The sequence below is a fragment of the Vulpes vulpes genome, chromosome 9, assembly GCF_048418805.1.
Source record: "Vulpes vulpes isolate BD-2025 chromosome 9, VulVul3, whole genome shotgun sequence".
NCBI lineage: Eukaryota > Metazoa > Chordata > Mammalia > Carnivora > Canidae > Vulpes > Vulpes vulpes.
The window spans coordinates 76,066,501-76,082,019 of record NC_132788.1 but is presented as its reverse complement, the minus strand read 5'-3'; the positions used below and the strand labels follow the sequence as shown (position 1 = coordinate 76,082,019).

Here is a 15,519-nt window from a genome sequence, read left to right as displayed (position 1 = left end):
TTTGCCAAAAAAAAATCATTTTTCATATCTAGTGAAGAATGACACTGGAAAGAAGGTCTCTCCAAGTGTTAGAAACTTACTTACTTAACAGCAAATGTTCTATCAGAAAAGAAAGTCTTAATGAGAGCCACCATAGTAGCCACAATAAAAGTTTCAAATTCCTTTATGCATTAAAGACTGACTAAGGACCTTGCAGCTAAGGTGAGAAGGTGAGAACCAATCGAGGGTTTCACCCACCAGTGCATAAGGTGATTAAATAGCCCCGGAGTTCAAGCTTCGAGTACCTACTGAGCTAGGCTTTGAGCTGAGACAAAGGACCCAGAAGTAGGATTTCATTAAAATAACTCTTGAGAACATCTGCCCACTTAACTGAGCCTTGTCTCCATAGGAAAATAAGTTTGTAGGAGGTATCTATTTTATCCTGTTACAAAATACCATAATATACATGAGATGAGAAAGTGTCTTGTCACTTCTATTTTTAAAATAAAAATTCTTTAGAAAGCCTCATGCCTTTCTGACTTGGGAAAATACAAAACATCCCTATCTTCAAGCTGCCAACCTGTAATGAATTTCTAGTTTTATGCAGAAAGGAAGGGAAAAAAAAATAGTGAAGCTCTGGTTTTATGGTAGTGACTTGTGTTTTCTGTAATGTTGTTTTCTAGGTGAAAATGTAATGGGACCAATTAGCTATCTTGTTCCTGGTGCATTTTCTGTTCTCTCTGTTGTATAAAATAGATGGAGATTTTTTTTTCTATCCCTTGTCCCAATTAAATATTACTCCATGAAATAAAACACAATGTGTATTCATATAGCTATTTCTATAAACCCACTTTCGAGTAAGACTAACAAATAAACAGGCTCACTTCTTGGGAGCTGGTCTTTCATTTTTTGATTCAGTTTAGTTGCATTTACAGAGTTAAGGCTTTTCTAAAGAAAAGTGTATTTTTACACTGAAACTACAGACAGAAAGATGAAGAACACATCTTCCTAGAATATATATACTGTCTTAAAAATGGAAACAATCACAAAAATATGCTCTGAGATTTTAATATACTTTAGCTGTTTTGCTCTTAACGTTATTTCAAGATGCTCTTTGCAAATTAACAAATGGCTTAAAGTTAATAAACCTTTCTTTAATGTTAACTTTAAATATAGGCAGGGGAAAAGACCTGCTAATTTATATTTTGTGATTTCAAGAAAAGAAGCCATTCCACCCTGACCCAGGTAACATGGAAGAAAGCAGTCCCGAGAACATGATTTTTTGCTAAAGGATTCTTACTTGTTCACACACTTCACACATAACAAGGTATTGTTATTTCCACAAAGTATACAGAGTACTGAGTGAGCCTGTGGATAGATATGTACAGAATGATCTTCTGTGATCTAGGTTTGTCTTCTCCACACAGTGTGAGCTCACAGAAATATAACCCTGTCAGGCCCTGACCTACCTGAAAATCAGAGTTTCTTGACCTTAGCACATTAGAGGCTTGCTAATTCCTGATGTATATACTGCACACTCTAATACAGTGACCAGCATCCCAGGCCTCTAGCCACGAGATGCCAGTAGCACCCCCTCCCCCAATATAACAACCCGAAATGGCTCCAGACATCATCAAATGTCCCTCAGAGTGGCCCAAATCACCCCTGGGTAAGAAACATTGATCTATGGTCATGGAGATATACTCAGCCCAAAATGAGAGGCTGAGCTAGTTCAGCAGACCTCGTAATCCTTACTACAGAGTAAACACAATGCCAGCTCTATTCCTTATATGCCCTCCTGGAGCCTGCACTGTGGGCAATCCTACAAGTCAAAAATTTGCATATTCTCTCTCTGAATCTCGTTTTCTCTGGCTCAGTCTCACTACTCTCGCTCCCACACACAAATCCTGGCTACTCCACGGCTCACCCAGAAGCCTATGCTGACAACCTACCTGACCTGTCAAATTCAGAGATCACATTTTTCCTTTTCAGCAATTGTAGGGTATTTGATAAGACCTTTGCTCACTTAATACCCTTTCTTACTGGCATATTCTCTTTCATCCACTCTCCCAGAATGCAGGAATTACATCCTCAAGTTTGAGCTGATGGAAAATTTCTAACAGTGAAGGCTCTGGAGGAGTCTCCAGCCTCATCTTCGACCACTTCAGATCCCGACCGAGACATTTCTAATTCCCACAGTTGCCCCCACTCATTCTCACACGCTTTACCCGACTACCACTTGGTTCCCTCCTGCCTGGTAAAACCAGACCCAATGGTTCTCATAGGATATCATCCCTGACCTCTTCTCTGCTCTCTCTTCCTGTACCTTCATTTCCTAGAGTTCTTTTTTGGAAAGTAGGACCTGAGGCTAATTAGCATCCTATTCCCCAGCATCTACAACATTCCAGGCACAATGCACTGAATTAAAACTCAATGAACCAACATATGCAAAAGGTGCCTGTCCTTTCATCTCCCCCAGTGCTTTGGTAAAGTACATCTTTCTGTCATTCACCCGACCACCACAGGGAAAAGCTCAAAAAACCGCTTGTTCTTTTAAGTGGCACAGAGAACATACCCAATTATACAACTTTGTAAAGCTGCATCTTGAAGACAGACTCCCTACCTCATCACACGGCCTGTGAAACCACGTAAGCTGTCTGCAGTACACACAGGAACCATCAACCCTAACCAAGTGGCTTCCAACATCTCAGAAAACAAATTCAACCATCATCAAAAGAAAACAAATGGTTTCAAAAAGCAGCTGCCTCCCATTCCTCAGCCTTTATCAGCCTTTTTTAAACCCAATAGTTAGAAAGCAGTCACTCTAACAAAATAAATGAAGCCTTGTCGTACTACACATTTATCTCCTTTTATCATAAACCATTCAGCATTATCTCTGAAGAGTAGTATTTTGATAAATGTGTAGAATACAGCTCATGTCATTAAACAGCCTTGTATCTATACCAGTCGAAGATTCGAAAGGGAACATGGTTACCAGCTACACAGTTGTCTGTTTTAGGACCCTAGTAACCATGGCTTTAATCAAGTAATTCCCCGCCCCTCCTCCCAAATCCAAAATGTAGTATTGAAATGTGGCTGTACTCCACAAGAAGATTTTATAAGTTAATTATAACGAAAAACAAAACAAAAAAAACAGCTGATTTTTCTCCCTTTTTAACTAATAAAAACTATGATTTTTATAGAAAAGCAATGAAAACACTAGATAAGCATCTCTGCTGTGGATTAGCAGAAATGCATAAGTATATGCCACTTTCTGTGCTAACATTAATTAGTGCCCTGCTCCAATGTCTTCTTGCCTTTGTTTTAATTTAAATGTAAATTTAAGTGAATTTTATATTTTAGATCCTCTCCACATTCTTATTGACAAATAAGATAACAGGAACATAGCAGGAGAGACTAGGTCTTTCCATAAACCAACTAGCAGCATGATACTGCATAATTATTGTGGGATAAAGATTATTATGGGATAAAGCTAAAAAGCCCTAATGGAAACATTCAGATAAGGAATAGAAGATCAGTGGGATAGGAAAGCACACATCATAACTAGAGTCTAAACTACAACTTCCTAGGGATCCCTGGGTGGCGCAGTGGTTTGGCGCCTGCCTTTGGCCCAGGGCGCGATCCTGGAGACCCGGGATCGAATCCCACGTCGGGTTCCCGGTGCATGGAGCCTGCTTCTCCCTCTGCCTGTATCTCTGCCTCTCTCCCTCTCTCTCTGTGTGACTATCATAAATAAAGAAAAATAAAAAATAAAAAATAAATAAATAAATAAATAAATAAATAAATAAACTACAACTTCCTAGACCTCCTCTGTGACTTCGGCCCAATAAACATTTATTAGACACCTACTGTTTGCCAGGCTAAGTGCAGGGAATACAATTATTAAGATACAATCACAATCCTATCCTTCAGAGTTTGGGTATTCTCTGGCTGCAAATGTAGTACTCATAAGTTACATACATATAGGAAGCTGATCCTGCACTGTCCAACAGGGAAGCTTAGTCACAGGTTCCCACTTAAATCTAAATGCATGCCAGTCACACCTCCAATGCTCAATAGCCACGTGCTTAGTGGTTACCAATCATACTGGACATGTGTGCATCAACACACAGCTAAGAGATATACAGAAAGAATATGTACATCATCACAGAACCTTCCACTACACAGACTCGGCTCAGACGCCAAATTATTGACCTCTACCACTTACTGATCCTGTAACACTGAGGAAATCATTTAGTTAGCCTATGAGTCTGTCTTGTCTCAGACATAACTGCAATGTCCTTCAGTAAAGGAATGGCTAAACAAATTATAGCCTATCCATACAGTGGAATGGTATGGAGCAATTAAAAATAAACAATAGGTCACTATGTACTAGCACACGAAGATCTCCACAACTTAATATTGATAGGTTGGATTAAGAAATATTCAATGTGATACCATTTGGGTAAAACACATTCATACTGAAATGTGCCATATTTTCTGGAGACCTATCTTAAATACACAAATATACGAAAAAAAAAGTATTGACATTTTTGTAGTTATTCTGACAGTGGTGCACAAAGGGGATTTGGCCCATATAATAAATGTATACAAAAATTAAAAACAAGCTACAGAAGAGTAAGGTATTAATATCTTCTTTACTAAGAGAAAGATACTAAATATAATTGTCATGCCATCTCTATGCTTTCCAGATACCGAAAGAAGTGCTCTGAGATAAATGTGTAAGACTTTTTAGATCTAAAGATTTGATGCTGGATACAGTATGTCATAATTCATAAGTTCTTGAAGAAGTTTAAAATCTATAGAGCAAGGAAACACAGTTGTTACCACTAATTTGAAAACAATCTGTGATTACTGAATACGAATCGGTTCTCTACCACGCTCAAAGTCATTCATGCACCAGCCAATGCGAGGGAGGAAGGAAGGGTGGGGCATTAAGAGAAATGAGAGATCTAGTTCCCATCCTCAAGCAACCTCCAGACTAATGGGAAGGCACACACTCAAAAAGATCTTAAAACAGAATGGGATACATGCCATGACCTGGAAGTACAGGGAGATACATGAGCATACAGCAGCTATGGAAGGAAAGTTGCAATCAAGTAGACAAAATGTGTGTTGTGGGGAAGAAGGCAATGATTCAGGCAAAGGACATAGGAGAAGTGCAGAGATAAAAGGGAACATAAAGGAGCCCACTTGGACGTCGGGAGTGTAGCTGAAAGAGGAGGGAGACAGAGTCAGACTATGCAAAGCTTAATAAGCCATGGTAAAGAATTTGGATTTTATTTTAAAGACAGTGGGAAGTCACTGAAGTGTGGTTTTTAAATACGAGAGTGTCATGATGAGTTCTGCTTTTGTAGAAGGCTGCAGGGTAGAAAATGAGAGACAGGAGTAGTAAGGTTGGCAAAATGTAATGTGAGCCCCTAGACAGCAGGTGGCCGTGGCACAGAGAATCTTGAGACAGACCAAGGAGGCAAAATAGGTACAGTTTGGATTCAGTTGATGGAGAAAATAAACATGCTGAACTGTCTAAGTGGGAAAGATAGGAACTTAGCAAATTTCTTTTAAATATCTTTTTTTTTCAAATGTTAAAGATGTTCATCTTCTTTTATAGATCCACAATCCTTATCTGTTATACCCAAATCCCAAATGCTCAGAAAATGGACGGGAGTTCTATACGATGGGTGCAAAACCTGATTTGAATTAACATGAGCTTCTTCACCTTGCCCTATCTCATTCTGCAAGAATATTCTACATATTTCACTATAGGAATACTAGCATCTGTGACAATAGCATACAATTGGAAAAGACATTAGGTTTGTTAGGGAATAGATGCTGTACATACTAGGCTACCTTTAAAAAATCTGAATTCGGCAATGCATTTGGCCCCCAGGGTTTCTGTGAGGAAGTATAAATGGTAAGTTGGCCATATTCACTTTCCAGCTTTAACTAGTGACCATCAGACCATAAATTTGTGCCTGTGTTTGATTAGGGAGGCGGGATATGGGTCAGTCGATTATTATTCTTGATTGTGCAATTCTGGAGTTAAAAATGTATATGTGTATTTTAACGGCTGACCTTGAGACATGCATCAAATAAGACTGGGAGCATTCATTTTCAGGAGTTTTCATGCCACTGTAGAGAAACTGCTACAGGGCTTAACCTCATGTACCCGTTCCCCTGGGGATTGATAACTTATTTCTAACAAGGTGTGTGCTAGAAGAAGCCAAGGGCATCAAAAGGAATCCATCTCAGGCCTCTACCTACAACCCATCAACATTCATTCATTTAAAAAAAAAATCCTTTGGCACAGTACTCGGCTTGGGGTTTTGGAGACCACAAATAAATGGCATGTGATCCCCAAACTATTCTCAGGGAAATTGCTCCAAAGAAGATGTTTTATAAATGCTTGCTAAAATAGCAAATTAGATATAAAGAGAATATTAATCTGTAACCTTAAAAAAGGTGAGAAAAATAAGCAGCTAATCGCTTTTGAGCTGAGAGCTTGAAATCAGGGAGGAAAAGTGTATCTAGGGAAGCAACTGCTTTGATGGATAAGTTTTGGAGAGACAGCCGGGGAAGAAAAAAAAAAAAAAAAGAATCAAAGCATATCTTCCTGATTGTCTAGTAATAGAACTCCCCATTGGGACCCCTTGAGAAATATCATTAATAACTTACCTTATTCACTAAGCAGTGCGCGGAGTTACAATGATGTTCGCTTTTGGAACAACACTAACCCAGAAGCAGCCTAGTTTTCTTTGAGTTGCAAAGACAGTAAAGCAAGGAGGTTCTTGGTAGTTTGAGGTACTTTTGCAATATTAAAGAAACTGACCAGAAAAGTCTCACCTTCAACACAAGAAGGCTGAGCCCGAGTTGTGCCAGCAACCTGTCCTGGGAAGCAGGAGCACTTGACTGTTTGTGACCGCTCTTCTATGCGGTTCTTGTTACAGCACCTGTGCACAGCGACCACCTCACAGGTCCCTTGCTTGATTTGGTGGTGACCTGGGATAAAGGGGAAAAGAAACAGACGCAGTATTGTTAGGAAAAAATGAAGCTACCAAGTATGTGAACAATGCCATGACTACATCTTCCAGCTTCTTGTACCATGCCTAGGAATCTCTGTAACTTTTTGTTTAGATGTAATTTCATACACACACACACACACACACACACACACACACACACATGTATGTGTGTATATAAAGATGTTAAGAATAGTGCAAAAAATTCCTGTGATCCTGTGTTAGACAGAAATTCAGCCTCCAGGACCTTTAACCCCTGGCATCACACCCACAGCTACGTTATGTGACTTATATGGCAAAAGAGATTTTGTGGATATAATTTAAATCACTAACTGGTTAATTTTAAGAAAATGAAATTATCCTGGATTGTCCAGATCGAGCTAATGTGCTCACATGAGCTCTTAAAAGCAGAGAAATGGAGCAGAAGGGAAAGTCAGATTGAAAACATGGGGGTGGGGAGGACAGGCACCTGGGTGACTCAGTGGTTGAGCATCTGCCTTTGGCTCCGGTAGTGATCCCAGAGTCCCGGGATTGAGTCCTACATCAAGGAGCCTGCTTCTCTCTCTGCCTGTGTTCCTGCCTCTCTCTGTGTCTTTCATGAATAAATAAGTAAAATCTTAAAAGAAAACAAAACATGAGAGGGACTTGAAACACCCTGCTGGCTTAAAGATAGAGGAGTCAGAAGGCAAGGAAATGGGGACTTCAGTCCTACAACCACAAGAAACCAAGTTCAGCCAACAAAATGAATACAGGTTGAAGCAGATTCTTTCCCAGGCCCTCCATAAAAGAATACAGGCCTGCTGACACCTTGATTTTAACCCAGAGGTCAGATGCTGAGCAGAGAATCCAATCAAACTGTACCAGACTTCTGACCTATAGAAACAAGCCACTATATTTGCAGTTATATTTGCAGTGATTTGTCACAGCAGCAATAGCATCTTTTACCCAAATTCACTATTGTTAACATGTGACCCTATTTGTCTTGTCATTCACTCTCTTTCATGTATCTTTCTGAGCCATTCAAGAGTAACTTGCAGACATGATATCCCTTGACCCTTTGGTAACACTTCAGTGGGTATTTCCTAAGATCAAAAGCATTCTCCTACATAATTATCAAAATCAGAACATTTAACACTGATACAATGCTATTATATAAGGCTATTACATAATCTGCAGGTTTGCCAGTTGTCCTAATAATGTCCTTTATAGACATTATTCCTCTTTTTTCAAGATTCAACTCAAGGACCCATGTTGTATTTCATTGTCACATTTCTTTAGCCTTCTTTAATCAGAAAGCATTTTTCAGCCTTTATCCTTCTTGACATTTTTAAAAAATACATGCCAGTTATTTTGTAGAATGTCTGTTAGTGGGTCCAACGGCCCTGGTCAAGTCTTCAAACACTCCAACCCCAGCCAACTGCTGAAATGCAATCTGACAACCCTGAAGCAGGACCACCCAGCGAAGAAATTCCCAAATTTCTGATGCTGACAAACTGTGTGAAGTAATATATGTTGATGGTTTTAAGCTTCTAATAAGGTTTGGGCCAATTTGTTACACAGCAATAGATAACTAATAAACCAAATCTGGCTCTATCAGGATTGAAGAGACTTACCTCTGCTCTGATAAAAACTATGTAAACAAGATTGTGCAGGCAATGTTTAGAAATTATTAATAAAATACAATGTGGGGCACCTGTGTGGCTCGGTCAGTTAAACATCTGCCTTTGGCTCAGGTCAGGATCTCAAGGTCCCATAAAGTATTAGGATCCTGCTAGTAGGGAATCTGCTTCTCCCTCTCACTCTCCCTCTGCACTCGCTCTCTCTCTCTCAAATCTTAATAAGATAAAATCTTAAATAAAATTCTCTCATCTTAATAAATCTTAAATAAATAAAAATAAAACACAACCTTTTGAAGCACCCCTGAGCACCCTCAATTTTCACATACACTATTTACAAATAAATATCTCATCTACTCATTAAAACAGGTTTCCCCAAAGATTCCCAGGGGCTAATACTTTGCTTGGTTTCTGTTGTTTGTTGCATGTACTTCAAATCACAAAACCAGCTTAAAAAATCTGAATTATGGAATATTTTCATCGATAAATCGAGCCCTCCCACAAAACCACCTCTGTATTCTGAAAATTTTCTAGCCCTTTCTTTGCATACTGTATTAAAATGTGGGTGGGAGCAAGATTCAATTACTGGCAAGAACAAACAGTAAGGCAAAGTTTCATTTGTGAAAACACATAAAAGCAGGGAACCAGTACCCAGAGAATCAAACCACCGTCATGAGAGAAAGTTTTCAATCTCCTACAGAAGAAAGCATAAAGTGATTAGAACTATAACCCTAAATAAATGTACACAGAGTGCTGATTTCCCATAGGTAGTTGCATATAGTTGTAAAAACTAAATAAAAATGAATTGTAATTACAATGTTGGGAAAGTAATACAGGCATTTGGTGCTGAGTAAGCAGAGCGACGAGGACTGGGAAGAGTTCAGCAGGAGACCATGTCTCTGGTTTACAGTTGTAGGTGAGCACCTTCAGGTCAAACGTCCCCTAAATGACTAGCCATGGAGGAGAGGGCCACAGTGAATTCATCCTCAGTCCTCCAACAGCACCTTCCCCTCCCTGTTGGCCACTGTCACAGTTTGCCCAGTGGCCACAATGAAGGACCACAGGCTGGGCAGCTTAAACAGCAGATCAAGGTGCCAGCCAATTGAGTTCCTGGTGAGAGCTCTCTTCTTGGCCTACAACAAACTGTCATCTCTGTCATGACGTGGCAGAACAGAGTGCTCTGCTGTCTCCTCCTTTCTTTTTTTCTCCAGAAAATTACTAGCTCTCCCAGATCAGGGTGCCACCCTTATGACCTCATTTCACCTTGACTTCCTCCTCACAGACTCAGTCTCCAAATATAGTCATATAGTCATACTTATGAATTGGGTGGGTGGGGGGACACACAAATATTCAGTTGATATATCAGCCATGTACATTAATTAGGTTTTAAATGACCCTGGGGGGTCATGAAGGCGGCACTACACTTCATTAAGAATATAAAAGAAATGCATTTTAGTAACTTAGAATAGTTGAGAAATGTTGCGACATTCACCAATATTGTAGTTGGCTTAGAATTTTGCTGCTATTTAGATAACCATCCACAAATGCAAACAGATTTTCTTCCTCCTCAAATTTGTCTCTGAGTAATCAACCTGCAATGGTCTAGGATTTTATTCACTTATAGAACACTGTCTATAGGACCGCATTGATTTTTAAGATACATGCTTTTCTCATCTTTACACATTTCAGGTCTCACAACTGATAGCATCTTATCATTGTAATTGGCAATGCTTTTCTTTCTGAGAAATACACAAAATAGCAGTGTATCTCATAGTTGATGGCATCTTAGATTTGATAAAACAGGGTAGGTTGCAGGCACTGTTTTAAATCCTTTACAAATACTCTCCTATGTGATCTTTAAAAATGCTACAATGTAGGTACCATTTTTCTTCCTTTTGTACATTTAACAAAATATACACACACTAATTTGCCCAAGGTCACACAGCTAGAAACTAAAGAGGACAGATGCAAACCCAGGCAGTGTCTATATGGTCATAGAATGCAGGAGAAAGGCAGTAGCCAATATCTCACTCAGTGGAGCCAAATGGCATTCCCCTCCCCCCTCAGCAAATCACAAGACATGGTTAAGTTTCCCACAGAAAAACAACTTTCCTACATGATGACAGTGTGCAGGGGACTCCGTACAGACACTATTTCTAGTCATTTGTGGACTGTTGAGACTGGACTGTGGTCTTTGAATAACAATGTGCCTCATTTCTTTGTAATCTGTAGTTCCTGACCCAGGAGGTAAGTATTCAGAAACAAGTACTTCAAATTGCTCAAGGAATGATGGCGGAAGACAGGAATTGTGGGCTACTATACACAGAAATCACAAAATATATACTTGGCTTGAGCAGTTCATCAGGTATTAGGGTTCTCCAAAGAGAAAGAACCAACACAAAGCAGATATATACACAGAAGGAGATTATAAGAAACTGGCACATGTGATTATGGAAGCTGAAAATTCCCAAGACAAAGTCAGCAAGATGGAGACTCAGGGGAGCCAAGAGTTCAGTTCCCGTCTGGTCCAAAGGCTTGAGACCCATGAGAGCGAATGTTGTCATTCTAGTTCAAAGACTGGCAGGCCCAAGACTCAGCAAGAGTTGACATTTCAGTTTGCAAAGGCAGGAAAAGACTAATATCCCAATCCAAAATCAGGATGAATACTCTCTTATTCAGGGCAAGGTCAGTCTTTTTGTTTTACTGAGGCCTTCAGCTAATTGGATGAGGCCTACTCACAGTAAGGAGGGCAATTTTCCCTACTGAATCTAATTTTTTTTTTTACATATTCTACTCAATCTATTAATTTAAATGCTAAACTCATCCAAAACAACCTTAAAAAAACCACACAATAATGTTTAATCAAATTGGGCGCCCCAAGAACCAGGCAAGTTGTTATATAAAATTAACCACCATAAACATCACAGAACTATATAGTTACCTGCTAGGTGGGGGAAAAAACGAAATCTTTTAAAAGAGACAAAAAATTAAAGGCTTTCATGGTAAACTTAGTTCTCTGGAAAGGTACAGGAGGGATCCTTGTTTAATAAGATTAGTACCAAAGAGTGGCCACTGCAAGTAAATTCAATTAAAACAAAGATACATCTCTTATTTCAATGTTCCCAGCAGGAAACATTTCGGTTGGGCATCCATCTTTGAAAACTAAAGCTAAATACACAAAAGTATTGAGAGTGAGAGATTGTAGCTCAAACTTCTCATATGGGATTTACCTTACAGTTTCAAAGTGTGAATTGAGATAGATAAGACTAAGTTATCCCAAAGTAAAACTGCTCTCTGAAGCAAAACTGGCAAAACACTATTCTCTTTATGCCGTCTCCTTATCTCTGTCAGCTGCTAGGCCATTTCCCTTCCAGTTTTGTCTGGGTAGGTAGAAGGGAGGATATTTACTTCTATTTATTTAACCAATAATTTGATGCAGTGTACTATGTACAAGACACAGTTATCAGTGCTCTTGGAGACATGTAGGTGGGGAAACTTAAAATTGTTCCTTGATTCCCTTCTACACTTTTGACCATGCAATCAGGTTGCATTTTTTTTTTTTCAAAAAATGGTGACTTGAAATATTGGCAAGACTATAAAAGGTAAGATACCTAGCTCCTCACTCACCTGAAGTTAATGTGGACATCATTAAACGCATGATGATAATTCACAAAACAATAATTTATTACTTTGGGATGGCTATAAAAGATGAATTAACTTTATCTAGAGAGTAAATTGTTTAAACACTTATCTTCTTTTTTTTCAGATTAAATATATTTTTAAGAAAAGTTGCAAACAACAAAGGAAGTGCCCATTTGTCCAGTGCAGGTCAGGGCCATTCCATTGTTAAAGAGATAAAATACAAAACCTCATTTGCAATAGGAGTTCTTCCATCGAAACTACTTGAAAGCTGATAGAGTCGGGGAGGCATCAGATTAGGGTGACTTCATGCTATTATTTCCCTTGGATCCTTTCCCTTTTGTTCAAATCCCTTTTTCCCTTCCTCCTCCTGTTCAGCTCAAGAATATACACCCTTAAAAGGAAACCTCACACTCCAGTGATCTTCTTAGAAGGCATTTATTTTATTTGAGTGTGGTTTTTCTCTATGGCATTCTCAGCCTTTCTCTCTCTGACAGCACAACAGAGGCAAGAGAAAGCTGAAAATAATTCCCAAATTGAAAGCAGACAATTGGTAGTGCCTAGTCATTGCTTTTGGAAAACAGGCCTATTCCTGGTTATGGTTTTCTTATAATGCTCAACTTTCTCCCCCTATACCTGCCCCAAGTTGGCTTTCAGTCAAAAAGGGATAGGTCACAGTATAGATGTAAAACTATGGTAGCCATGGGACCCTCCAGCTGGACAATTCTGGTAACTAACTTACTTGTGGAGACAAATATCTCCTGGGCTCATACAATGTGCCAGGCCCTCTGCTGGAGTTGAGGACAGAGCAGTAAAGAAGAGAGATGGCTAAATAAATAAATAAATAAATAAATAAATAAATAAATAAATAAATAAGAAGAGAGATGGCCTTTGGTATCAACAGGTAGAGACACAGACAAAGTATCTCACAATACTCCCAAAGAGGAAATGGCCTTCCTTACCTTCTGCTAACAAAAGAGGGAGCAATGGCCTTGGAGTCAGAACTGCTGAGCTAGCATGCCAACTTACAGACTTGGGTAATTCCACTGAGCCTCTCACTCTTTCTCATATATAAGTAGTTTATTATCTACCTCACATGATGGTTATGAATTTTAAAGTGCTTAATGAACACAGTGAATGACTTGAAAAACCAAAGATGTTGAATAAATGACATTTTTTTGTTGACATATTTATTCAATAAGTATTTGTTGAGTATTTACTCTGTACTGGCACATGGAAACAATGCTGAACAAAACAGGCCCCCAAAAATTCTCTTCCTCGGGGATTTTTCATATTTTAGTGAAGAAAGAAACACAAGCAGGAAAGATACAATTTAAAATAGGGAGGGCCTAAGAAACTAGTAACATTTGAGTGAGAAATTAAAGCAGTAAGAAAATAAGTCCTGCAGGTATCAGAGGGAAAGAGGCCCTTATAGCTGGAGCTATGTGAGAGAAGGAAAAAATGAATAGATGATGCCAGAAAGATAATGGAGGGTAAATGGGCAGATTACAGAGGTCCTCATGGGTCACTGCTGGGGCTTGGGCTTTTACTCACAAGGGTATGGGAAGCCCTTAGAAATGATGAACTTAGAATGACCTCATCTGGCCTACATTTTTAAAAGACCTACTATGATCAGAACAGACTGAAGAAGAGCAAGGATGAAAGCAGGGACATAGCATCTGCCACAACATTCCAAATGTTGGGTTCTGGATTTACTTAGAAGGTAGAAGTGGCAGGTTTTGGTGATGGGTTAAATTTAAGATGTGAGAAGAAGAGAGGAGTCAATATTGACCCTAAACTTATTGACTTGAACACTGAAAAAGGTGGGGTTGTCCTTAATAAATGAGAGGAAAACTAGGAGCTAGGTTGTTAAATTTTAGATGCCAATTAAATTTTAACTGGGAAAGGTCAAATAGGCAGTTAGACATTTGAGTCTGGAGTTCAGTTTTTTTTTTTTTCAACTCAACTGCAAGTTTATTAGAAAGTCCATGGACAGATGAACCCTGAGTAACCAGCTGAGGTAGAAATGAAATAGAGCCCCTGCCCCTCTTGGCCCGCCCCACAGGCCTCCTGTGAACTCTGTCCTGTAGCAGACTCCAACACAAGTCAGCCAAAAAGTGCTTTCTGGATCTTCCTCCTGGGGCTGCCCAATCTCATTGCAGGGAACCCACAGTGGAGCCGGTGTAGATGCTGGTGCCTGAGCTGGAGGCTCTGGGGTCTTGGTCCTCTCTTCTGTCAGTAAGAGGTTTAGACACCCCCACCCCACCCCCAGCAGAACAGAACGGAAAAGGAGCTGACTGTGGATAGAGCAAGTTCTGCTAAACACCAAGGGCTCTGGAAGGTGGTGCTGGACTGCCTTAGAGGTATGTGCAGATGGCTACAGATGGCCGGTCGTGGGGTTCCCCAGGGTAGGATGCCAAAGCTCTATGGATTCTCAGCCACAGAGAGCCCTGGTGTGACTCAGTGCCCCTCCTGGGGCTGCACTGGCTCTTTCTGCTCCCAGAAAGGCAAATGGATCTCATAAAAATCCATGGCAGTTGACACCAGTTTTTTCTTAAAAAAAGATGAGTTTGTAGTCTGGCTTTAAGGTGGACAGTTACTCACCACTGTAATATGGAATAGTATTTCAAGTCATGACACTGGATAAAATCCCCGAAAGAATAATAGTAGCCAGACTATTAAAAAAAAAAAAAAAGGATCACTTACATGTTGAGTATGTAAGAAGAGATAAGGTAGCCAGTGGCCTAAAAAGAACCAAAAATGAATGTGAGGGGGCAAAGGGCTGGGTTCAAGATGGTGCCATAGCAAGATCTGGAACCACATCTTCACAGACACAACAAATCTATATCTACATATGGAATAATTCCCTCTAAAAGGGACCTAAAAAGTTAATGAAGAGAGCCTCCACAACAAAGGATAAAAGGACAGCAATGAGATAGGAAGAGGCAGAGACATGGACTCACCAGGAAAAAAAAAAAAAAAAAAAAACATCCCAGCCTCAGTGAGTCACTGGGAGGGATTACAAAGGTATGAAACTTTTCCTTGAGAAGCACAGGATTCAAGCTCCACATCAGGCATCCCAACTCTTAGATCTTTCATAGGATAGACAAGCCCCCAAAATACCAGGCTCTGAAAATCGATGGGGATTATGTTCAGAAGAGCTATAAAACTGTACAAAATGGAAAAACTGTGTGAAGGGGCTCATGTGCAGAATCACTTGACCTAGAAACCAGCTCAAAAACACC

General features: G+C 39.6%; 1 protein-coding gene across 2 annotated transcripts in view; it reads right to left on the bottom strand.

Annotated features, from left to right (window-relative positions):
* Window positions 1-15,519, bottom strand: part of TAFA4 (TAFA chemokine like family member 4) — a 171,002-nt gene that overhangs the window by 13,035 nt on the left and 142,448 nt on the right. For both annotated transcript variants that reach the window (XM_025989826.2, XM_072720496.1), the window contains exon 4: window positions 6,844-6,999. In XM_025989826.2, coding sequence (XP_025845611.1) covers window positions 6,844-6,999 — 156 coding nt within the window. The remainder of the gene's footprint in view (window positions 1-6,843; window positions 7,000-15,519) is intronic.